The 25,250-nt window shown below is 40.5% G+C and overlaps 1 protein-coding gene across 2 annotated transcripts; it reads left to right on the top strand.

Annotated features, from left to right (window-relative positions):
* The first annotated feature begins 5,048 nt into the window (after positions 1-5,048).
* Positions 5,049-25,063, top strand: LOC103712784 (zinc finger protein BRUTUS-like). Of its 2 annotated transcripts, XM_008799408.4 has the most exons (14): positions 5,049-5,574; positions 8,267-8,473; positions 12,486-12,680; positions 12,774-13,141; positions 13,751-13,976; positions 14,060-14,228; positions 14,344-15,597; positions 15,731-15,902; positions 15,985-16,206; positions 21,215-21,352; positions 22,904-23,138; positions 23,274-23,333; positions 24,574-24,645; positions 24,726-25,063. In XM_008799408.4, exons 1-14 carry the CDS (start codon positions 5,266-5,268, stop codon positions 24,858-24,860), a joined length of 3,762 nt encoding a protein of 1,253 aa, XP_008797630.2. In that variant the 5' UTR covers positions 5,049-5,265; the 3' UTR covers positions 24,861-25,063. The 2 variants fall into 2 exon arrangements, with proteins under 2 accessions (XP_008797630.2, XP_038981730.1); XM_039125802.1 differs by lacking the exons at positions 24,574-24,645; positions 24,726-25,063 and adding an exon at positions 23,433-24,322 and having other exon boundaries at positions 5,266-5,574.
* Positions 25,064-25,250: the final 187 nt, after the last annotated feature.

Raw genomic sequence — 25,250 nt, 5'->3', positions numbered from 1 at the left:
GGAGTTTCGACTCCCTCTAAATCATCATCTGAAAAGGAGATGGCTTCAGAGGCGCGCAGGCGCTTTGAGGAGGTTTCTTCCTCCGAAGCTTCTCCAGCCAAGGCTCCTCCTCGGATAGTGTTGATGACGCCGGCGATGGGCCTGTTGGCATTCGAACCTTCAGGCTGTGCTGCTCCTTCGGCGGGCTGCTTCTCTTCACGCCGGCCTTGCACAAACCGATCGAGCACCCCCCGGCGGATGAGTGCTTCGATCTCATTTCGGAGCTGGTAACACTCCTCGGTATCATGGCCTTGATCCCGGTGGAAACAGCAATACTTCCGGTTATCGCGCCGGGTTCGGGTATCAGGCTTCGGAGGTGGGAGCCGGATGCGATCCCGACTCTCAATCTCCATGAGGATTTCGGCCCGAGGAGCGTTGAGGGGAGTGTATCTTTCATACCTCCCTTCAGGTGCAGGGGCTTGCAGTGGGAACCTCGGGCGGGGTGGTGACCTCTGTCGTGGCGGTCCCCTCAGCCGGGGTGGACTCTTTGGGCGGGGCGGATTCTTAGCTCGTTGCTGAGACGGGCTTTTAGGCTGGCCGCGCTCCTCGCGGCGTCTCTTCTTGGGGTTCTGCTCGGCTCCGCCCCGCCTGGCTGCCACGGCTTCTTCTGCCTTGGCGTACTTCCGCGCCCGAGCGAACATTTCGGTGAGGTCCGCGGGAAAACTCTTCTCGATCGAGAAGAGAAATCTGTAGGACCGAGCTCCAGTCTTCAGCGCCGACATGGCGATTGACTGGTCAAGCTTCCGGACCTCCCATGTTGCGGAGGTGAACCGATCCAAATACTCCTTGAAGGATTCTCCCTCCTTTTGTTTGATATCGAGCAGGGAGTCGGATGTCCGCCGCTGGGGCTGGCTGGCGGCGAAATTGCCAGCAAACTGTCTGCCGAGCTGCTCAAAGGAGGAGACAGTACTCGGCTTCAGCCCGGTAAACCACAACCGGGCTGGTCCTCGGAGTGTCGCCGGAAAAGCTTTGCACATCATGGCCTCCGAGGCTCCTTGTAGGGCCATTAAGACCCGGTAGCTTTCCAGGTGGTCCAGGGGATCAGCCTTGCCGTTGTAGGGCTCTACCTGGGGCATCTTGAACCGCAACGGAACCGGTTCATCTTCAATTTCCTGGGAGAAGGGCGACTTTGTATTGAACTCGAAGTCGCCGTTATGTCCTGACTTCCTCCCATGGAGTGCCTGGATTTGACGTTCCAGCTTCTCGACCTTCCGGTCGAGTTCATCGTTCTGGAGGATCGCTGCAGCGGTTCGTTCGGGCGCAGGTTGCCCTGGAACCGACTCAGCTTCTGAAGGCTGTGGCCAACCTCCGTGGCCTCTGGCTGGGCGCTCTCTCCAGAGGAAGGCCTAGACTTGGGAGTCCTGACCTTGAAGGGGAAGTCCACTTGTGGGAGGCTCCGGCTGAACCGGAGCTGGAGGAGGCGGTGCCGTTGGGATGCCCCTGGGCTGCAGGCTTTGGACAGCGGTAGCCAGGGCCTGCACCTGTTGTACCAGGGCATCGAACTGCTCCGGCCGAACTTGATGAACTGACTCGGTCGGAGGTGATGAGTTTCGGACGGAACGCTCCGGGCTAGGTGGAGGACGTTGAGAGGCATTGGAAGCCCCTTTGCTTCTTAGCTTCATGGCAGCGAACTCGGGCCCTTCCTCTAGCGCCAACTGTTGCTGGAAATTGGACCCGGGGGCCGCCGCGAAGCCGGAGAAGGAGGAGCTCCGCTGCTACAGGGGGCGGACGGCGGTGCGCCGGCCGGCTGCGTCCTCCACCGTGGGGCGTGGGAGCGTCCGAAGAGGGGTGGTGCGTCCAGTCCTGTCCTGTCCTGCAAAAAAGCCGGTGGCCGGGCTCCCCGGCGCCGGCCCTCCGATGCCTAAGTCAGAGGGGGCAAGTATGTGGAGAGAGCGGGAAGGAGAGTATGTGGAGAAGACACAGAGGATATTTGGATAAGATCAAGAAGATGAAAGGGATGATGTCATCAATTGTGTCTGTGCTTCCTCCCACCCCGTCCCGGAGGGTTCAGTCCGGGGAGTTTTTGTTAGGGATTTCTCAGAGTCCAGTCTCGAGAGTCCTCCTCCTCTTCCCCCCAGGCTTCCTTTTATAAAAGGATTTGGTTATCTGGGAGGTGACAGGAGGTTTGTCCTGTTCTGTGATAATTGGGTACGATTTAGCCCATTAATGGCGTAGTGGAGAACGGGACCGGATCAGACCGGAACCAGGGAGTTGTCACGGTCGATCGGACCTGTTGGAGTTGTTGAACCGCCGGCCGTGGTGGGCCTGGGGTCCGTGGATGGTAAGTGCATTTATTACCGAATGAACCGGCGGTCAGGTAGAGCCATACGCTCTGATGGTTCAGTGATCCGGAGATCGTCTTGGGCCGTGTTCATTAAATGACTGAGTGCATCGGAGACTTGAGGGAGTCTCATGCATTAATGGCAGGTCGTGGCGAATGCCTGCAAAGATCTTATGCCTTGATGGCTTGGAGATAACGGCAGGTTACAAGCTGTAAGAGTTGTCAAGTCACTTGGACTTTAGGCGGAGGTTAAACATTAAGGCATCGGCTCGGCAGGGGTGCCGAGCCGAGCTGGTCGCCCAATGGGGCGCCCTGTGGCGGGGCCGTTTTGAGTACTCCTGGTCGGCGCTCTTTAGGCGAGCACCTTCTAGCAGAGCGCCTCTATTCGGCGCTTTTTGCCCCCTGGTCGGCTCTCTTTAGCCGGGCATCCCTACTTTGATTATTTTGGCTGGGCGCCTCTTCTTGGCGCTCTCTCTAGTCGGCATCTCTTGGCCGAGCACCTTCTTGGTCGGCACCCTTTGGCCGAGCAGTTCTCTGGTCGGCACTCTTTGGCCGAGCGCCTCCGTGGATGTATGACTTGGGGTTTTTCCCCCAACACCACTCTTATGTCAAATGCTTTAATGGATACTATTATACGTCTTCAAAGAAAAGTAATACAATTTCGCTTTTCCTTTCTCTATTAGGGGACATTTTTTTTTTTTTTTGATAAAGGACTAAATACTCTTAATTGGCTTTCCCTCTCACTTTCTCTTTCATTTAATGGACACTACTTACCGCAATTTGACATTATTTACTACAATTACCATCCAACTCTGTATCACGAGATCCGTTGCCGTCGTCCCATTAGTAGTAATTCTCCTGCCACCACCATTCGGGACCACCGTAACGGACCACCGTGTCACGTTCTCAGTAACCGACTCCTTTCCCTTATCCAGATCTTTCACCAACCACCATGCTACAGAACCCAACCCTGGTACCAAATCAAATTCCTAGTATCGCTTTTCTCCCACGAAAACGTACCAATGGAATTTTTATTTTTATTTTCTTTTATTGCCAGAATGGGTACGAATACATCAAATAAAGTCAAAAAACAAAATATCTCAAAATATCCAAGACAGCTTCCCATCCCAGCCCACACGATACTACCTGTATGGTTGGCTATATAGGCAGCCATCCAATCCACAGTTCTATTAACTTTACGAAAAACATGTTAGGCCTGAAAAGCCACTCCATCCCTCGTCATGGCCTAAATGTCTCGAAGCAAAGGGTGGTTGTCACACCCCTCGAACTTTCTGGATCGAACTAATAACCGTAACCGAGTCATTCTCCAGGATAAAGCTCGCAAACCTAGTCGTGCATGTCGAAGGCTTACCAAAACGACTTTCAACTCTGCATCAAGAACCGAAATATCGAATAGCTGACAACCACCTGCTGCCACCATCTTAGCATTCGGATCCCTAATAACAAATTTCGCGCCACCTCGCGTATCTCTGTCTAAGATAGATTCATCAAAATTGATCTTAAAAAAGTTTGGAGGTGGGTCTCTCATGTGAAGAACAATGGACTCCTTTTGGCACTAAGATTGAGCTACAAAAGCATTAGTTTCTTACGGCATCGGAAAAAAAAATATTTTCTTTCCAAATCTACCCCCACCTGATTCTTCCCCGTATGGCCGTACAAGGAGCCCAAAATTTCTTCCAGGGGTAAAACCGTCCAGGCGGAAAATAATACTCCGCGGTCGCCGTCGGACGGCGCCATCTGGAGCAGGGCACAACTTCTCACCAGAAGCGGAGTGACGCGAGGCGTGATCTCGACGCGGCCCAATCCGCGCGGGGCGAGAGGCGGCATGGGAGATCCACGTTTCCGCCCGCCCGCGGCACGCACTCCACCCCCGCCGCGCGTGCGCGCGCCACGCCCCGCTCTGCTATCAACGCCACCCTTTTTCTCCAAAATGCTATAAGCTTGGCTTTCAGCTGCAAATAAATATATGTGTGCTCCAAATTAACTAGTGCAGCACGAAATTTTCTCACAAAATTTCCAGAGCAAATATTTAGGTTTCTTTATTGCACCTTATATATCGAAATAGTTGTGGTATTTTCGAATTATTGGCCTCAGACATAGTCTCTTTCATGCGCATAGGGTGTGCTTGATACCAACGAATGTAAAAGAAACACCTAACTTGGTCTCACGAGTGCATGGATAAATCAATGTTCCCAACCCCTATGGTCAGCCAACCAACTGGTGTGTGGTCCACCTCATTTTTCCATGTCCCGAAATTTTGCCGTCCTTATAAAAGTGGATATCCGATAGCTGTCCCCTTGTCGTCCACTGGGCGCATTGTTTCAACGGCTAGGATATGACTGATATCCGTCGTGCCAAGGGATACATATATGGTAATGCAAAACACGGTAGGGTTATATATGTAATTTAACAATCGCAGTTTCCTTTAACTTTCCGGAAATCGGGGGAAATCAAGCTTCCGGAACCGCCAAAGGATGATTCAAATGACCATTATGCACCTTGCAATGCCGACCACGACCCGGCGAAGTGGTGCTTACGGGGGCCGGGACGCTCGCCCATCGCGCCCCATTTCGCACGTACGACCCACACGTGCCTGCAGTCTCGTCTGCTGACGCGGCGCGGCCGCCTCATCCCTCCACGTGTCAGCGACTATAAAAAAAACGTTAAGAAAGAAAGCCCATTTTAATCTCCCCCTTATCAACGGATTGCGAGAACTCTCTCTCTCCTGCCTCGTCCGCCCGCTCCGTCTCCCTCCTCCTTGGGAAGAAAGAGGAAATAGTTCCATAAATTTTTAAAAAAGAGGCAGAGAGGGGAGAGAAGCGAGAGAAGCAGACGTCGAAGCCCTGGAGCTATTGGAGGTCGGTCGGTTAGGGTTCGGAATTTTTAAACCCTAGCTGAGGGAGAGATTTGCTGGGTGGGTAGGGATGGCGACGCCGTTGGCAGGGGATGGAGTTCTGGCTTTGATGCCCCAGAAGCCGGTAAATTCCATCGATCCGGCCTCATCCTCGTCCTCGGTGCCCTCTTCCTCGAACGGATGCATCAAGAACTCGGCCCAGAAGTCTCCGATCCTGGTGTTCTTGTATTTCCAGAAGGCAATCCGGTCGGAGCTCGATCGGCTCCACCGGGCGGCGGTCAAGTTCGCCACCGACCGCAGCGGGGACGTGCAGTCGCTCGCCGAGCGCTGCCGCTTCCTCTTCGCCATTTACAAGCACCACTGCAATGCGGAGGACGAGGTACGGCTTCCTTATCTTGCTCTTCTTTGGGACAAGTTGCAGATTTTTAGGGCTTGATCGGTGATATAGTTGTGGTAGGTGTCTTGGTGAATCGGTTAGGTTTTCATTACTATAAATAATTGTTTTTGTTGGATCTTGAGGCCTTTGATTGCACGAAATTTGGTTCTGAAATTTTTGACCTGGATGAGTGGGGTCAGCTTGCAAAAAATGGTGTAAATTAGTGCAAAGTACGAAATTATCTGGATCAGGAGGTGCTAGAAAGGTTCTTTCATGAATTTTCTGAGCTTAAGTAGCGATTTTTTTCTCCCTTTTTCGTTCCTTTATCAGTTTTGGGCTCAAATGAAGGTTTCGTTCGCATCTTGATTTTGTTTGTGTTTACTTATGTTCTGGGTTCCGAGATGCAATTCGCCAACTGTAGGATATGCTGAAACCACCTTTTCTTGGAAATCAAAATGTCATCATTTTGTGCTGTTAGTGATTGTGTGTTTCAGCCAGCTAGCTGCCGTTCTAAAACTTATTATAATGGGACTGTACCTTGAAAGTTTGTAGATGTGGAAAATTGAAGGTCTTTGTTAACCTCTATCACCCCCCCCCCCCCCCCCCCCCTCCTTCCAAAAAAAAGAGGAAAAAGTCCAAAAAAAAAAAATGTGGAGCAAAAACCGAGCAGAATGTCGTCAAAATGGAGTCTGGCATAATACCTTGCTGCCGCCACCTCCTCTCACTTTCTGACTCATATACTCTAGCATGTAGGAACAGCTTCCACACAAATACATGGTTCTTTGCCGAAGTCTGTAGAATTTGATAAACAAGAACTGCTGGAAATTATGGGGAAAAGTTTTTCCATCTTTTTCCAGATAGCCACCTTTTTCTTGATAGGCTTGGCCCCTTACTTTGCCCTTGAAGTCCATGGCTAAATATCAGCTAACCATGGATATCCTATATAACAGATTGCTGCACGTTTGCTTCCTCATTTAGGGATTTTAATGGCTGATTTTTCTTGGCTTACAATATAAGTATGTGGCTTCCCCAGGTTAGACATGTGTTCTAGTTTATAATTTTTTGAATTCCTCCAAACTTCTCTCTGTCATAAATAAGTTGAAGTTCAACAGTATTTACTTTAAGGGTTACACTTTCCAATATGGCTCATCTGCCTCTAAAATTGCAAGGTCTTGCATATGATTCTTGAGCTGATTAAGATGAGTATTGGCTTTGTTTTGTTGATATTGCATTTATTGTATACTTTTTTGTTATTGATACTATGATCCAATAATTTGACGTTGGCTTCTTGTTGCATGATTGCTTCTTCATGTTGCTGGAGCCTCTTATATTGTTCCATATCTATCACTATCCAGTATCCGTAAATTACAATGAAAGAATTTAAGAAAAAAATCTCTGGCAAAAGAATGATCCTGCGTAGTTTACAGGTGGATCTTTCTAGGAGGATTGGCAAAGCATTGTTCTTTTGTTAATTCTTTTTCTACTGTAACTTTGAAATGTCAGTTTTGATCATTTGGAGTCAAAATCCTCAGAATCAAATATCACATACAATATCATTATCAGCGAGCAGTGTCCTTGTCATCTCAATAAAAGAAATGACATTTGGAGTTTCTTTTTTTGTTCTTCTTAGGTTGCAGTAGATATCCAAGCATCTATCGTTGACAAATGCCAGTGGAAGCCTAACTATGTTATATTGATCAAAATGGTTTAGTGGACAATCGATCAGTCATAAGCATAAGATTAGTTATGCTAAGATGGTGATGCTTGGGTGGACACATGGTAAAGTGGGGAAAAGTGATTTAAAAGATATAGAGAATTAATACATATGTCACCGGCAGAGGATAAAGTGAGGAGAAAAACTTGTGATAGTTTGGACTTATTTGGCATGCAGCGATGGTTCTTATGAGTGTTTTAATTTGTTTATTTTTTGTGCACATTGGGGGTAGCGATGGTGAGGGAACATCTCAAGAAGAGATTAATTGGTTGGATTTGGAATATAAAAGAAGAGACTAATGAGTTTTGGATGTGTATAACAAGGAAATGGTTTTTAAGTTAATTCATACTGTAGATTCAGACCTTGGTTAAAGGATGCCTATAAAGTAGTTATGTGAGGTGAACTCTGAATTGGAGAATTATGTTTATTTTTCCTTCTGGATGAGCCAAGCGTATTTGATTTTGTGGTAACCTAGTTAGACAACCTTCTTTTGTCTTTATCTACAACATGATAATATGGCCGGCTGAAGTTGACCCTAGTTGGCTCTTGTTCGCTCCATGTATTGGCATACCAAAATTTTATTGGCTAAATTGTTATAAATACTTAATCTATTGTAATTCTTTTTTTTTTTTTTGAAAAAGTTTCTGTTGAAGGACAATTATATAGGTTCTTCCTTTTAATTCATTTATAGCTGAAACCTTTTTATGTAAATATGAAATAAAGTAAAATAAATTGCTAAGGTTTATACTGAACACCAAGTTGCTTTTTTTTTGGGGGTGGGGGGGGGGGGGGGTGGGGGGTGGGGGTTTGAGGGAGAAACTGTGCATAATTGTAGATCCTACAATGCATACTTAAATCTTTCTAATACAGCTACTTTGAAGTTAAAATAAACAGCCTATGGCAGTCGGAATGCTTGCCATAATTGCATCCAAAAAAATTAATTTGGTTTTGGTAACCAATCTTTTTTCCTCAATGTGACAGGTTATCTTTCCAGCTCTTGACATCCGTGTCAAGAATGTAGCACGGACATACTCTCTTGAGCATAAAGGGGAGAGTGATCTTTTTGATCAGTTGTTTGATTTGTTAAGCTCGGATGTGCAAACTGACAGTTTTCGAAGAGAACTTGCTTCTTGCACTGGAGCCATTCAAACATCACTTAGTCAGCACATGTCTAAGGAAGAGGAGCAGGTATTATCTTTCTAATTCTCTTATTGAATGTGGAGATATAAATCATTTTACTGAATTTACTTCCTGCTTTACAAAGTGAGAAAAGGTGCTAGAGAGAATCTATAGTTTACCATTCACTGTCCTTGTGACATTTGTGATAATGAATGTAAATCTATAGTTTACTTATTTATAGTTATTATGGACATGGATATGGGATAAGGATACAGCATGATATGGATTTGCTGATATGACGAATTTTGAAAAACTAGGATACGATATGACTAGGATATGTCAAGTAATATTTATACACATACATGTATAAATGTATATGGGTGCATGTATTTTATACATATCTACTCGCATAGACACGCAAATGCATATGTATTTATATAAGAAAAACATCCATAAAGCATTGTAGGATATCAAAATAACATAATTCATACTTTATATGGTAGCATAACTTTTACAAGCTCATCATCATCCATACTTCGTAGACCACATTCCATACTTCATATTTTCATACTAATATCAATAGGCTACAAAATCCACCCCCCCCCCCCCCCCCCCCCCCCCAAAAAAAAAAAAAATTTTTTTTTTTTAATTTTTGTAAAATAGAATATTTGATACAAGTATAAATAGGGTATCCGAGAAGTATCCAATGAGTATCATTATGTGATAAGGATTTGAAGTATCCATGCTTCTTAGATGTAAAGTTTCCAATTGACCTAGTTGTTATGACTTACGTCATTCACTTTAAAGATTATTTTACTTTTATAGCCTCACGTGTTTGCATCCTGCTACGATAGGAACTTTGTCTTGCTAGGATCTGTGCTGGCATAGAGCACCGGCATATTGCCTACAAGAATGAAACCAGCTTTCTCAAATTAATATGCCAATCACTAAAAATGGCCCTATATGAAAACTCTCATCTAAAAACAATTCTCTCATAAATTCAGGTGGATTAGTAGAATGCTGAATTTTATGATCACATCCACTTTCCTAATCGTTGATATAAGATCTCGCAATGCTGATCAAGTCAGAGTATTATTTTTGTAATGAAGATCACTAAAAAGGGCCTTGTATGTCATCCTTCCCATCTGAAATTAATCCTCTTATAAATTCAAGTGGGTTAATCGACTGGTTTTTTTTTTTTTTTGCTACACAAATTGACTGTTCAATTGTCAAGATATCCTCCACTTTCCTAATCTAGTTGGTGAGAGGTATTGTAATGGTAATTAAGCTGACTGCAAGGGTGATCAAATCAAGCATCACAATTCAAAAAAGAAAAAAAAAACAATTTAGTATTCTATGACTCATACCTTATGAACTCACTGAAATGGTTGTATAGAGGGATAAGGACAGTATGTTGCAAGGAATGATTGTTGTTCGCCTATGTGTTGCTAAATCTGGCTACATTCATTTAATTGTACAAATTGAAGTCAATTGTTGACCATCTAATTTGAAAGGCATGCCAAATCATTAATTTGAGGGGTAGTTAAGGGTGCTAATTCATGCTTTTTTAGTTGATTGGAATATGTGGCTTTCTTGTTGGGTTCCTATATGTGTCAACCATGATCTTATGATATGTTGCACCCGTGGCAGATTTTAGTACTCTCTCTCACCACATTTTGCAACCAATTATAGAACTATGGTTCAGTTCAAGGTAATGAAACATTGGTTCTTCCTATTGTTTGGAATTGTCTCCCAAAACTGTATTAGGTGAGGCTATCAAGAAGCACTTGAGCAATCTTTAATCATTTTTTAACTGTTGAATCTAGTATTTTAGTGAGCTCTTATAGTCGAAGGTTTGTGATCTCACAACAAAGTGTAGAAATCCTGTCTTGGACAAGGATAAACTAGTAAAACATAAGAGATATTATGGGCGTTATAGAATGATAATATATTTGGATGTCATTTCGTGCTAATGCACTAATATGGCTCTTTAGTTATGATTGTATAGTCATGCCTACGTTTTGAATGAGTGTGTTGCATTGACGTTATGCACATGTTGAATGGCCATCAACTAGAAAGAAGTGGTAAAATCTGAGATCTGAAAGGGCTCAAATCACACCTAAGAAATGAAATAATAACGCAATATTGTATCAAGGACATGAAAAATCATTAAAGAGAGTTTTGCACTTGTAAAAGTCAAAAATGGTGGCAAAGCAAGGCATTTGCAGTAAAGCTGGCACCAAGACAGCGAAAAGGGCATAAAAGATCAACACCTCGAAATAGCTTGGTGAATGCGTAAAAAGGTTTACAGTGACCCTATTGCTTTAGTTCGTGGTGGATCCGAACAATTTATAAGAAATCAACTGATGTAGCAACCAACAAGTACTATTACCAACTAGACCATACTAAGCATCGAAGGAGCCAACAAATTCGTGGGCAAAGATTGCAGTAAGCAAATATTTTCGGCGGATTTTCTTATAAATTTTTCGTTAGGGACAGTATCAAATTTAAGCCAAGTTTTCATATTTATAATAGAATAATTCTAGTATGTTTTCTTATCGAATTCTATTTTGAGTATGATTCTGTATCGGGTTTAATGCTCGAATTAGGGTTAGAGTATCATGTCCTATAAATATGCGCATAATACATTGTAAGGGGCAGATTTTAAGATATTAATAAAATTCTTTTTGAGAGAATTTTTTTTACCAAGTGAAGGAATCTTCAATACAGTTTTTTTTTCTATTTGCGTGTTGATTTTTCTAAGCATAATCTTGTTGATCAAATCGTCCCATCTTCCTTTTTTTTCTCTCGTTGCATCATCAACCCACTGAATTCTAATTTTTCACTTTGCATGGATGCCTTGATAGATCTCTAAAAGAAGAGTATCAAAGCAATAAAACTTTAGATGATGTTAGGGGTTGCCAGTAATCTTAAATCCAAGTTGGATAATGTTCAACTCCGGATGAAGGAAATATAGCTTGAATAAGCTCTGCAGTTATTGGAGCAATCGAAATGAGCAGCATGAAGATGGATTTCCAAAAGTTTCCTGCAGTGCTTTGTTGGGTGATATAAGTCTGCTGCTACGGATCTTCTTGCTTCCAATCATAGAATCCCTACTATTTCAACTGGTGGCAAACTTCTAGTGTTGGCTCAATTTACTGCTTCTAAGATTCTAGTGATGGACATCAACAGAGGTTTGATGATGGCTAATTGATGACTAACTGCCAGATTGATGAACTGAAGCTCCGATTATTGCCAGTGAAAAACAAGGGCAAGAGATAACTAGATTTGAAACTCCTTTCATGGTAATATGGGAAAACCAAGGGCATAACACCCTAAATATACAAAATCAAGAAGGTGGTAAGTACAACACCAATGGCACAAAAGAATTGTACATGCAAAGTTAATTTGCAGGAAGGATTCAGGTGTCAGTGCTGAGGGCATGTGGGCTAGTGTCACTGTGCCAAAATATATAACAAATCTAAAAATTGGCTGAGCACCAAAAGGTATTAAACCATTTTAATCTGTGCTGGCTTGATAGGTTGACACCCTGCAATGTGCAGGTATTGCAGCATATATGTGTGCACAGAGCCAAGCACTTTGTCGACACAGCACAGCATGGTCAGCATTTGAATCCTTGACATGCTGTATACCCTTAAAATGCTCTTTATACGTACATACATACATACATACATACATATATACATACATACATACATACATGCATACATACATACATACATACATATATTTATATGTGTGGGTGTGTGTGTATACATGTATACATGTATAAGCATTGATAGATTAGGTGTTTCCACAAATCTATGGAAAACCATTCTTCTGTGGACTCAGTACTGCAAGCAAACAATGAGTAAGAGTTAGTGGGAAAGTGATTTTGTTAGCTATGAGTTCCTTATTCATCTATCTTGTAGGTCATTACTTTTGTTTGTTCTGCTTCACAGTTCAATATCTTGGACAATTTTACCTATAAATGCCATCCATAATATCTTATGTTATCCTCTGTCTATGTAACATTTGTAGCCGATTACAAGTGTTTACTAGATGTTTGCTAGTGTTACAGGTATACCCCTTGCTTATTGAGAAGTTTTCATTCGAAGAGCAGGCTGATTTGGTCTGGCAGTTTTTATGTAGCATCCCTGTGAATATGATGGCAGAATTTCTTCCCTGGCTTTCAGCTTGTATTTCACCTGATGAGCATCAAGATATGTTAAAATGCATGTGCAAGATAGTACCAGAAGAAAAGCTTCTTCAAAAGGTAAGATGCCTTTTCTTAAAGAAAAAAAAATCTACTTTTCCTTGTAATCCCTTTGAACAGGCTGCATTTGACATGAATTGTAAAATAATGAAGGTTATATTCAGCTGGATGGAAGGAAAAGGCACTACAAACATGAGGCAGAGTTACTGTGATGATTCTCAATCACAGAGCAATCTCAGATGTGGGCCTGGCAAGTTGGTTGATGACATTGGGAAGTGCACATGTGCAAGTGGACATTCCAATATTGGAAAGAGGAAACATACAGCATCAGAGCGCAGTGCTGTTGATTTTCCGGGGCTGCACCCAATAGACGAGATATTGCATTGGCATAATGCTATCAGAAAAGAATTAAGTGATATAGCAGAAGAAGCACGGAAGATTCAACTTTCTGGCGATTTTTCTGATTTGTCTGCCTTCAATACGAGACTACAAGTTGTCGCTGACATATGCATCTTCCATAGGTATGAGACTTCTTGATTGCCTTTTTTTGGCAAGAAAGTTTAACAGATATTAGTTTATGTGAGATAATGAGCACTCACTGTTGGCTGGTTAAAAGGCAGTATTCTAGTAATGCTCATGTAACTGCTGCTTTCATGCTTGTATTTTCTCGAATTCCTTTATTTGCCAAGTATTTTGCTTTTGCCATTCTGACTGCTTTAGCCACTATTATTGCATGAATATGGATGTGGCCTGTGGGTTTCAGATTTGGGCTTTTCATGTCAATGTTTTTCTTAAAAAAAGAAATTCTAGCCAAACAAAGCTTCTATCATTTGTTGTTCCTTAAGTGATCCTTCTATAACCCTTGTTGCATGTTGAATACGGTCCGTGTTAGGCTCTCAAACCATGTATAAACAGAGCAGTATGTAAATTAAAAAAAAAGTTGGAATAAAACATGCATTTGATCGTGGGACATGTGCTAGTCTTGGCCGCCACCCACACATGCTGCTACTTCCAATACATGATATAAAATATAATAAAATATTGAAAGCCAAACTTGTATGACAGCCCTCAATGCAAGTTCTCTTTTTCATTTTTTTTTCAATAACCAAGTTTCTTTTCCACTTGCACAGTGTTGCCGAGGATCAAGTCATATTTCCTGCGGTAGATGGGGAAGTTTCTTTTGTGCAGGAGCATGCAGAAGAAGAAAGACAATTTAACAAGTTCAGGTGTTTAATTGAACAAATTCAAAGTGCAGGAGCAAATGTAACTTCTGCAGAATTCTGCTCTGAGTTATGTGCACATGCCGATCAAATAATGGACACTATTCAGAGGCACTTCTGTAGTGAGGAAGCTGAGGTAATCTTATTATTGATGACATGGACTTTATTATACTTGTGAAATTTGGGCTCAAATTGCTGCTTCCCCCCTTCTTCCTCTAGGTTCTTCCTCTTGCCAGGACACATTTCTCTCCTGAGAAGCAGCGGCAACTTCTATACAAGAGTCTATGTGTGATGCCACTGAAATTGTTAGAGCGTGTTTTACCATGGTTTGTCTCAAAGCTAAGTGACGAGGAGGCAAGGTGCTTTCTCCAGAACATGCATCTGGCAGGTTGTCAATTCATGCTTCATATTTTTATGTCTTTATGTATTCTGCATGTTTTTTTTTATGGCTTTTTCATTCAGCTATTAAAGCCATATGATACATTGCTGTATTTGTGGTGCAGCTCCATCATCTGAAACTTCACTTGTTACTCTTTTCTCTGGATGGGCATGCAAGGGTCGATCCCAGGATATTTCCAGTCCTGGCAAGTTTATATGTTTGACTTCCAAGGCAATTGGTTGCTGTCTTTTAAATGAGAAAAATGAGTTAGAAGAAGGTTGTAGTCAAATGGTCTGTGCATGTGCTTGTCCACTTAGCACTAAGGATAAATCATCACTTCTGCAATACGAGAATGATGCTAGGCCAGTTAAAAGATGTAACTTCTCAGAAACATGTGGACATGCTAGTGAAAATGGTCACTCAGAGACAGTTGAAAATGAAAAATCATTGTGTAGCCAAAAGCCTTGCTGCGTACCTGGATTAGGAGTTGATAACAGCAACTTAGGGATAGGTTCACTGGGTGCTGCAAAGTCTCTGCGCTCATTGTCTTACAATTCTGGTGCTCCTTCTCTAAATTCTAGTCTCTTTAACTGGGAGACAGAATTTATGTCATCTAATACAGAAAAAACTCAGAGGCCAATTGACAACATCTTCAAATTTCATAAAGCAATCCGCAAAGATTTGGAATATTTGGATGTTGAATCAGGAAAGCTTATAGATTGTGATGAGGCTTTTCTTCGGCAGTTCAGTGGAAGATTTCGTCTTTTGTGGGGTCTATATAGGGCTCATAGTAATGCTGAGGATGATGTCGTATTTCCAGCTTTGGAATCGAGGGAGACTCTTCATAACGTGAGCCATTCATACACTCTAGATCATAAACAGGAGGAAAAACTATTTAAAGATATTTCTGAAGTTCTTTCAGAGCTTACACAATTGCATGACAGCTTAGAAAGGACAAATGATGAAGTTGATGCAGCTGGAAATGACTTCAATTCGTCTGGTCAGGGTATTGACTGGACAAGGAAACAAAATGAGCTTGCTACGAAGCTTCAAGGCATGTGCAAATCTATACGGGTGACTCTGGATCATCATGTCTTTAGGGAAGAACTTGAGTTGTGGCCATTATTTGACCAACATTTTTCTGTGGAGGAGCAGGATAAGATTGTTGGTCGTATAATTGGAACAACAGGAGCAGAGGTTCTTCAATCAATGTTACCATGGGTAACTTCTGCACTTACTCTAGAAGAGCAGAACAGGATGATGGATACATGGAGGCAGGCAACCAAAAACACAATGTTTAATGAGTGGCTAAATGAATGGTGGAAGGGCGCTCCTGTATCATCACAGGATGCAACGGAGTGTTTTGTTCTTTCGAAAGGTCTTTTCTTTGCTTTTGTTATTCTGCAATTTGTATTTTCTAGGAAGCTTTGACCATCTAAACATAAAGGGAGTATGATGACATTCTATTCTGTATGTAAATTGTTACGTTTACTCTTCTTTTGGTCTCTTAGGAACTGATCACCAAGAAAGTCTCGACCAAAATGACCAGATGTTCAAACCTGGCTGGAAAGATATATTTCGGATGAATCAGAATGAACTTGAGTCAGAGATACGAAAGGTTTCTCGAGATCCAACACTTGATCCACGAAGAAAGGCATATCTTATTCAAAACCTCATGACAAGGTTTGTTGTACGAACGACTGTTTATATGCATCATAAGTTTTTGTTAACAAGTCTTGTAATAAGTTGGAAATGGTTATTGCAGTCGCTGGATAGCTGCTCAGCAGAAGTTACTGCAAGCAAAAACAGAGGAAACAACGGAGGGGGAAGATGTACCTGGATGCTCTCCATCTTTTCGAGATCCAGAAAAGCAGGTGTTTGGCTGTGAGCACTACAAAAGAAATTGCAAGCTCCTTGCTTCATGTTGTAATAAGTTGTTCACATGCAGATTCTGCCATGATAAAGTCAGTGATCATCCAATGGATAGGTATCACTCTCATTTCCACTTAGGTCAACGTAGAGATGAACACTTAACAACTTATCTGAAAATAAAAATATGCTATAAAGCTGTAAGATGAAAATTCTAAGATTAGTTGAACCTATTCAGAAATATAAAGACTTAGAATTTCTGAATGAAAGTATTTAAAATATTATCTGTAGATCTGTTATAACATGTTAGTTTCTTGTGGTAGTCTTGATATTTTTCTTCAGTTATCTGCAAAAGTAATGCATGGGGAATGTAGTTTAAAATAAGGAGCTAAATAATTAATGCTACCAATGTTTATAACTCTACTTGTGTTCATTAATTTTATTCTCAGGTAGACTTTTTTTTTTTATTGTAATGATAATTTATTGGGGTTTTGAGGGGTTATGTAATAGTTGGAGGTTGTTGGGTAAATGAACGCAGGATCTGTTGGTTTGCTGGGGCTGCAGAGGAATTATAGGCTTTGGACCTTAGAAAGTGAGCATGGAAAGAAGTGGACAACTGTAATGGTTTATCCTGGGGCAAATTATAAAGGCAGAAATATAATTGCCATTATTCTTACTCTGGGATTATATCTATGGTTGCTGCCTGCTCTAGTAAAGGAAGATGATTTTTCCCCCCTTTTCTGGAGAAGGCATGACAATCAATTCTTGTTCTTCTTATTGGTGATCTAGGCTAAGCTAGATCCTCTTTTGGCATTGGGAATAAGAATGCAAATTTATTAGGCTGGGTCTTTTTTCAACATTATCTATATCCAACCTGAAACTAATTTGATCGGAAGATGGTTGGTGTTAGGTCATTTTGATTATGATAAGTGAAAAGCTTTGACAATTTGAAGATAGGTTTCAGGGTTATAATGCAATCTTTGGATCACTAGGTCACAATATCAAGAGCATGTAATAACTACTGAAAGGAAATATGATATGATTGGATTATCATGAAGAGTGAATGAACCACATGGAGAAGATTACAAGAGATTATTACAATCTTGACAGTGAAGTTGCTTCCATTGGATAGCAAGTAAAATTAAAGGTATTGTGTGATCCATTTATCTGCTACTTTATTGAAGAACAAGAGCATGCTATGCCTTGAAAAAAACTAAAACAGCCTACCTATGATTTGTGATAATTATGTTCTGAACCTCCTAATTGAAATCAAAGTTTACTGAAATCAATGGTAGAGCAAAACAATTATTTTCATGAATATGAGGTCTTCCAGGCTTCGTGGGGATTTCCTGGGTCATCTTGGTCAAGGATTTGATGTACAGGAATCTCCATTACATTCTCACAGATCTGCTGAAGAATATAGATTGGTCATTTTGTGCCTCAAGAATGGTAAAACATGAGTCCAAGGAATCATGGTAATCAAGCTGGCTATACAAAATAAAGAGTAGGAAATAGGAATTTTGCAAAGAACTGCTTGATGCTAATTGTTGACAAGGTTAGGCAAATGTTTGATGAATATTGCATGACATTGGAAGTGTTTGATATGCAAGTGAAGGAACTCTGTTGTCGTTGATATATGAATCAATCAACCTTTCTGTATTGGTTGTGGTCATGGAGCATAGAATCATTTTTCGCTTAGCACCAATTATCAAGATGGAAAACGTTCAATTTGCCACTGCAAAGCCCAGGGTTGTACAGGAATGTGGTATGCCCAATTTACATGTTGGATTATAAGCAGGCAGGGGAAGGTTAGGTGGCTATGCGAGAAGAGATGAAAAATACTTATAAAGAACCAATCCTTTTCTTGAACTACCAGCAATCTCTATTCATCGAATCCCATTATCATCAAGTTTGAGCAGTATGGTTGAGCACACTAGAGAATTCTACAAGTTATTCTAGTCAATAAGGGTGTTGGGGTTTGAGGAGGTAATGGCAATGGGATATTGGGCTTGCCTTCCACTAGACATTTAGGATGATAAGTTTTTGACTGCACGCCATTGAGCAAAACTGCTAGTTGGCGTTACAAATCAAGGATCAAAAAAAGGCATGGTAGCATCAGAAAGGCACCTTTCAAATCCTGGATTACAAACTATTTAACAAGGTAGTGGTTCGATAGCAGACTAGATCGCTAGAGGCTAGAAAGCTTACACTGAAACTTGGCAGGCTTTAAGTGTGGGAGACAAGGCATAAAAGTAGTACGTCCAACTCAGTGATTGAGTGTTGTAGTTGGAGAATATGACAAGTACCGTTGGGCATGTATCAATGCTTTGAGGAGGATGGTGAAATCTTAGCTGATCAAGTGAACATTATTGGCATAGCTTAGCTGTTCACACAGGAGCGGCCCAATGTATTTGGGGGCCTAAGGCCGTTTTGTGTTTGAGGCCTTCCCTACAGTGGGCCGGCCTAAGGCGAATTCACAGGGGGCCTTTTTTCCCATTTTATCTTTGAGACATTTTCTGCGGTGGGCCTTCTTTGGGCCGGGGCCTTAGGCGACCGCCTCAGTTGCCTAAGGGTTGGGCCGGCCCTGTGTTCACACCATGGCTGTGTTATGGACAACATTGTTCTTTAGTGATCAACACCACGAGCATGATGAACCTTGTCTCTTAAGGCTGTTATTAGAAGTTGTCTCTGGAAGACCAAGGAGGTTCTATAGTGTTGTCTCATTTTGCAGGCTGATCATGTTGCCAATTGCAAGAGAGTTTTTGGGTGAGCATTAAATGACCTGTAATGCCAATACTGTGAGCTTAAATGACTGAATTTTGGACAAGGAAGGGCTGTAGTTGTGATTCGGGGCAACAACTATACTTTCTTTTATTTCATCTGCCTCCAAGAAGAACGAAGAGATGAGAAAAGATAGGAAGGAGAAAAGGAAGAGAAAAAATGGGGACACAAAGAGAGAGAAAGAGAAGGATCCAGTCTCCTGCACTAATCACTAGCCAACCATTTCTCTCTCATATTGGGACCTTTAAAGTCAATTTTACTTTCACTTTTTTTTTTGATGTGAATGAGATGTGTGTTACCATATCTTGTGAAGTTCCTTGGGGCTTTAATGAAGTAGACATAAGGGTGTTAAAGTTACCATAGAGGTTTTACATCTCGATACTGGTACCGTACTGGCAAGATACAATATGACATGGTACGCTCCCATATTGGCACATGGTAAAGATGCAAAATTGGAATGCCTATACTATGTGTCAATACAATACCATTGGCATTTGGAGTCCCTGTAGCATATTGGTTTTGCCCGTACGATAACTGACATAATACGGCATGCTTGAGATGGATGCTGTGGTTTGATATGTAAAACCATGGTTTCTGTTTTGCATAAATAAAAAATCTTTTTTTTTGTCAACTTCGTTTTGGTTTTGTCATTGTTGATCTCATGCTGATATATGGTCTCATGTAGCATGGCTGCATTTATTAGTGTTGCCAATATTCAACAAAATATCTAAAAAACAGATTAAATTTACTTATAATATAATTTTTCGCTGAGGGTTATAACTAGGATGTAATTGCATCAAAAAAACTAAAATAATGGATCGTAAATAATTGTAGGAGACAACTAAGGACCCATTAGATATGGAGCATGCTTTTCCAAATAGTGTGATTATGTGGCCGATCAGTGGGTGTTGGCTTACGGCTTCTGCTCCTTTTAATGCTTAAACCATAGCTAGGCTTTTCCCTTCAGGATTCATAGTACCTAAGCTGATGATGTTTGCTGTGTAAAGGCGTCCCTGTGGCAGTGTAGGCACCTGCATAAATGGATGTGATCTTGTGACCACATCTGATTGGTGTTGGGCCATACAGTGAGACACCACCAAGTGCCTCTGATAGGTCAAGCAACTTGCTTATGTGGTCCAACACCTACACATACGGACCATGTGGACAATTGCTTACAAGTCACTTCCCGTGGCAAAAGATTGACTTTAGATGTCCTTTTGAAAATTGGTAGTTTATATACTTTATATTTGGGCTAACAGGTAGGCACATTAAACTTAGTTATCAACTAAGTCGTGCATCTTTTCGCTTCTTTTTTTTTTTTTTTGATATTGTTCATCATTTAATGATTTGTATAGCATACCTAAATTTGAACATACTTAGTGATGCAGTATTTCTTTTGAAGGCTACATGCTATATTCTGCTTCAAAATAGGCTCTCAAATGAGTATAGAAGTGTAACTTAAATATTCTTACTTTTCTTTTTTAATATATTATTTCTTTTCTTACTCTATTTATATCTAGGAATTGTATTTATTTTAAATATCTTTTGAACGCCAACTTCATAGGTACCTGCATATGTACCTATATACCGTATATGCACTATAGAGTACCTCAACCAGCTAGATACTGCTGTCAGTTCTTAAAACATTATACACGTGGGAAACCAAATGGAGTTAGGCATAACCAACCATCTGTAGTCCCTTGGAATTTGGCTAATAGTTTTAATTTTACGTTCCACTTAAATGAGGATTAGTGGTGAGAATCACTATCACTATACATGTGCTCGTAACTACTTTGTCTGAGATTAGGAGTTGATTGATATGCCCAATCTACATCAACAATTCACTTTTAGTAATGACTTATTCTGACCTTATTTAGGTTTTTTAGTGTTTCGAAAATAGAAATGCAACTGCTAATTTTGCGGTTCGTTGGTGAAAGCTTGCTTTTGCTTTTTGCTTTATATTTGACTACAATTTAATTTTAGCTGCTTGTAGTAGTGATAGAGACTGCTCACTTTATTGAGATTATTAGAGTTTTGTTCATGCATGCCCTGATTAGTTTTTGGTCAGCCCCTAATTATTTTTGACTATTTGTAGCCCACAAGCCTTTTATTTGGAGAGTTATAATTAGTTGCTTAAATCTTATGACACTAATTCCCCTTCAATGTATTCCATGAACAGTTATTGGACAACTTTGAGTTGTCACCTGTCTTGAGCTTTGATATCTTTCAATTAATTGATGACAATTACCCGATTTTAGTATGTTTGAACTGGAAAATAATAAAGTCATAAATGGTAGGAGAGAATGTTGATATTATGCGTGACTTTATGATTGCATTTTCTGCAGAAAAGCAACGACTGAAATGATGTGTATGCGATGTCTTAAGGTTCAACCAGTTGGCCCAACTTGCAAGACCCCCTCATGTGATGGATTCTCAATGGCCAAATATTCTTGCATTATCTGCAAATTTTTTGATGATGAAAGGTACTTTTGAAGCTTGACTACTGTTCTCAAGGATCTTATATTGGCATGAAGAAGTGTACATGTTCATGAACTGTCTTCAACTTGATCTTTTTTAATGCTGGAGCAGTTGTTGTAATTGTTATGACTTGCTTTTTAGATTGATTGTTGCAGAAGCTCTTTAATTTTCTATATATTCATCTAGAAAATTAAAATTTGTCTCTGAATTATGGTTGATAGCCTGATAAGTGCTAGTCGATTGATTACTCTAGTTTAGTTTTTCTATTTGCAATTTGTACCACATGGATGAAGAACCTCTGTATTTCAATAAATGATTAGGATACCTTTTGCCTATCTTCCTGTCTCTCTAATGCAACCAAAGAGCAGGTCATAATAATGTAATGCGGAGCTGAAGATAGTGAAGGCAAGGAGAAAATTCTTCTACATAGTTATTGTTAATGTTTGCTTGCGGAGAGCAATAATAATGATTTAAAGCTTCCTAAAAATGTTTCCAAACCATTGGACAAACTTGATGATTGATTGGAACTGCTTTTGTTCTTAGAAATTCTGACTTAGATGAAATTGCTCTGTTTTATGCCTCTAGTATATAGACTAACCAGCTAACAACCACATCGCTTTTTTTTCATGATTACAAAAAATTCTAAATCAATCTAAATTGGCAAGGATGGTTTGGGTGAGGGATGGATTAGGATTTGTATTACATAAACTTGGGTACATATTTTAGGTGCAGTTGTGTGTCTAAGCGTGAGATCCTTCTAGTATCCAAGAATTTTTTTTTTATAAAACTTTACCTAGCTTCACACCAGGACCCATCATTAATATAGGTTAGAATGGCGACTCAATTTTTTTTTTTTTTTTTCATGTTTTCTTGTAAAATCTTGATGATTGTATCCAAATTTGGTTTTTTGTCTTATAGTTTCTGTCAGATATGAAGGTGGCCCCTATCAAAATTTGACTCTTTCCTTTCTTTTCTGTTTTTCAAGTTTAGCATAACCTTGGTGGCATTCTCCCTTCTTGTTTTAGAATTTGTTAGGCATTAATTTAAATTTTTAACCTGCACTATTTTTAATTCTAGGGTATCTATAGTCCCCCCCCCCCTCCCCCTCCCCGCCCCCCCCCAAAAAAAAGCTGAATAAACCATATTAATAATTTTTACCTATTAATATGGATTATTAATTTGATTTCGTTTATTAATATTAATAAATATTATTAATGCTAATAATTTGTTAATAAAATCATATTAATGTTAATAAATATTTTTATTAACGATTCTCTATATTAAGATCCTTCATATTTTGTGTAACTAAACCTCAGCTGGCATCTATAGACCCAATCTCCCCCAGTCCCCCGACCAAAACAAATGAAAAAAGGCCCCCAAAAAAGACAAAAAATAACTCAAAAAATGAACCAGAAAAAAAGAAAAAGGAAAAAGGAAAAAAAAACACGCTCAAACAATAATACAGGGAAGCAATAAAAACAATTAATAAACTTGGATGTCTTTCCAAAAAAAGCATACTTATGTAAAGTATCTAAAATTGCAATCTTTTGTTTCAGGACTGTGTATCACTGTCCATTTTGCAACTTGTGTCGTGTTGGAAAAGGACTTGGTGTTGACTTCTTTCACTGCATGAAATGCAATTGTTGCTTGGGAATGAAACTCGTTGAGCACAAGTGTCGGGAAAAAGGATTAGAGACAAACTGTCCCATATGTTGTGATTTTTTATTTACATCGAGTGCAGCAGTGAGAGCTCTACCCTGTGGCCATTTCATGCATTCAGCATGTTTTCAGGTACATCATTCTCAGTCCTGCTAAACTTCTTTTAGGACAGGAATTTGTTCTCATTCTGTGTGTCCATGTCTCTCGTTTCATATTAAAATTATAATGAAGTTGATTGCTTACCAGGCTTTTCTAATTTCTGTGCAGGCATATACTTGCAGTCATTACACTTGTCCGATATGTAGCAAATCGTTGGGAGATATGGCGGTAAGATATCATTATTTCTTGTACCTTATTCAGGAAAAGCATAATTACTTTGTGCCCAAGTAGTTTCAAAGTCTTTATCTTATATTGGATGGACTGCAGGGGTTGAAGGTTAGGCCTGTCCCAGGTCGGCCCTTCTTAGGACCCTGGATTGCCAGGACGATAACTGGGCAATAACCCTTTTAAAGAAGGGATATGGTCCTTTAGAGGATGTGATCTTTAGTTCCTTTTTTTTTGATACCCCATAAAATAGAAAAAGATATTTCGGACTGGCTGGTGTTGTATTCCATGCATGCACGCGCACTTTTGCATTTGAGCAGGAAACATTGCAATTTTTTATTGCACGATACTTGTATTGTTTTTGCGTGTTCAGATGTTCATGTTAAATCACCAAGATGGGCTGTTGTTAATAGAGCACTCAGGTACTTTATTTTTCCAGTGACAAGATACACAACCTTGATGAATTCTTCAGATATATGATTGGTAGCAAATTTGTATAGCTGCACTTCTCAAATTTGCTAGCATCTCTCACTTTTCTGGCACATCAAGGCAGGAAATTTAATCATGTTCTTAGATTTTGGTCTTGTTTTTGCGTGATGCCTTGAATCCTAGTGCTTATTGCTTACGACATAATAGCAATAATTATAATATAATCAACATTTTAACATTATTAATATCTGTCTCAGGTTCACTTAAAACTTACATCAAACCTAACTATCAGCTTGAACCACTTCACTTATATGGGCCCGCATGAGATTGGGATATATTTGTGGTTTCAGCATGCTCCGAAAGCTCATATATGTAACCATACAATAACAAGGAGACTGTATATTCAGCCACACAGTGATAAGTGGACCTTTTCAGCCCATATACATATGACCTTATATAGGCAATGTGGTGTGTTCAAGGAACCATATATGCATATGCTGGTGGATAAGCGGTATTATGCGCCGCATTTTAAAGCACCAATCAAATTGCATCCCTTTGTTAAGGAACTTTTTGAAAAATAATTGATGAAGGGCTATTTTTATTCAAAAACTTGTGAGTTCTAATGTTGATAGGTTTGATGTGCCTTTCTAGGATTCTTTTTTTTCCTCCCCTTTTGTAATTCTGTACACCTAATGCGAGGGTCTGAGTAGAATCTAGCTATAGTATGCACCAACTCAAATTATAACTCTGGCATTTTTTTTTCCCCCTTCCTTTATAGTGGTTGAGATATAAAATTACTAATGTATTTATTCAGGTTTATTTTGGCATGCTTGATGCCTTGTTAGCTGCTGAAGATCTTCCCGAAGAGTATAGAGATCGATGTCAGGTGTGTTTTCATCATAATATTTCTATTTTTTTCATGACAGGTAATTGCCAATGGCTAAATAATTACAAATTGTATTTCAGGATGTACTATGCAATGACTGTGATAAAAAGGGGACGTCACGCTTCCACTGGCTATACCACAAATGCAGTTGTTGTGGTTCATATAATACAAGGGTAATCAAGGCTGATTCTTCCACTTGCTCCACATCAAATTAGCGAGGGGGTTTGCCTTCCTTTTCTTTGAAGTTTTTGACCAGGTGTAAATAATATTGATATACCAACTATGTGTAGTTTTTTTCTGTAACGTACGCGCCAGTTCATAGCCAATTCATTTTTTAAACGAATTTAGAGAATACAGGGCTGTTGGACTGTCACATCAACAAGCTGCATGTTTTTTACAATAAGATCAATAAACAAAATTTACTACTCAGAACTTTGAGCTTAACCCCTGTTTCCCTTCTATGCTCTTAAGGGGGCTTGGCCTCGACTTCCAGGCTCGTTGCTCCCGAATTCACCCTCTTCACATTCCCCCATAAGAAAGTTGCAGTGGCAAGAGTAAATTGAATGCAGGTTGGAGCTGTTACCGGAGCGTACTGAAATTGTGAG

This window comes from Phoenix dactylifera, chromosome 4, assembly GCF_009389715.1.
Source record: "Phoenix dactylifera cultivar Barhee BC4 chromosome 4, palm_55x_up_171113_PBpolish2nd_filt_p, whole genome shotgun sequence".
NCBI classification, from domain to species: Eukaryota; Viridiplantae; Streptophyta; class Magnoliopsida; order Arecales; family Arecaceae; genus Phoenix; species Phoenix dactylifera.
The sequence above is the reverse complement of the archived record's forward strand: the minus strand, read 5'-3'. Positions and strand labels throughout refer to the sequence as shown.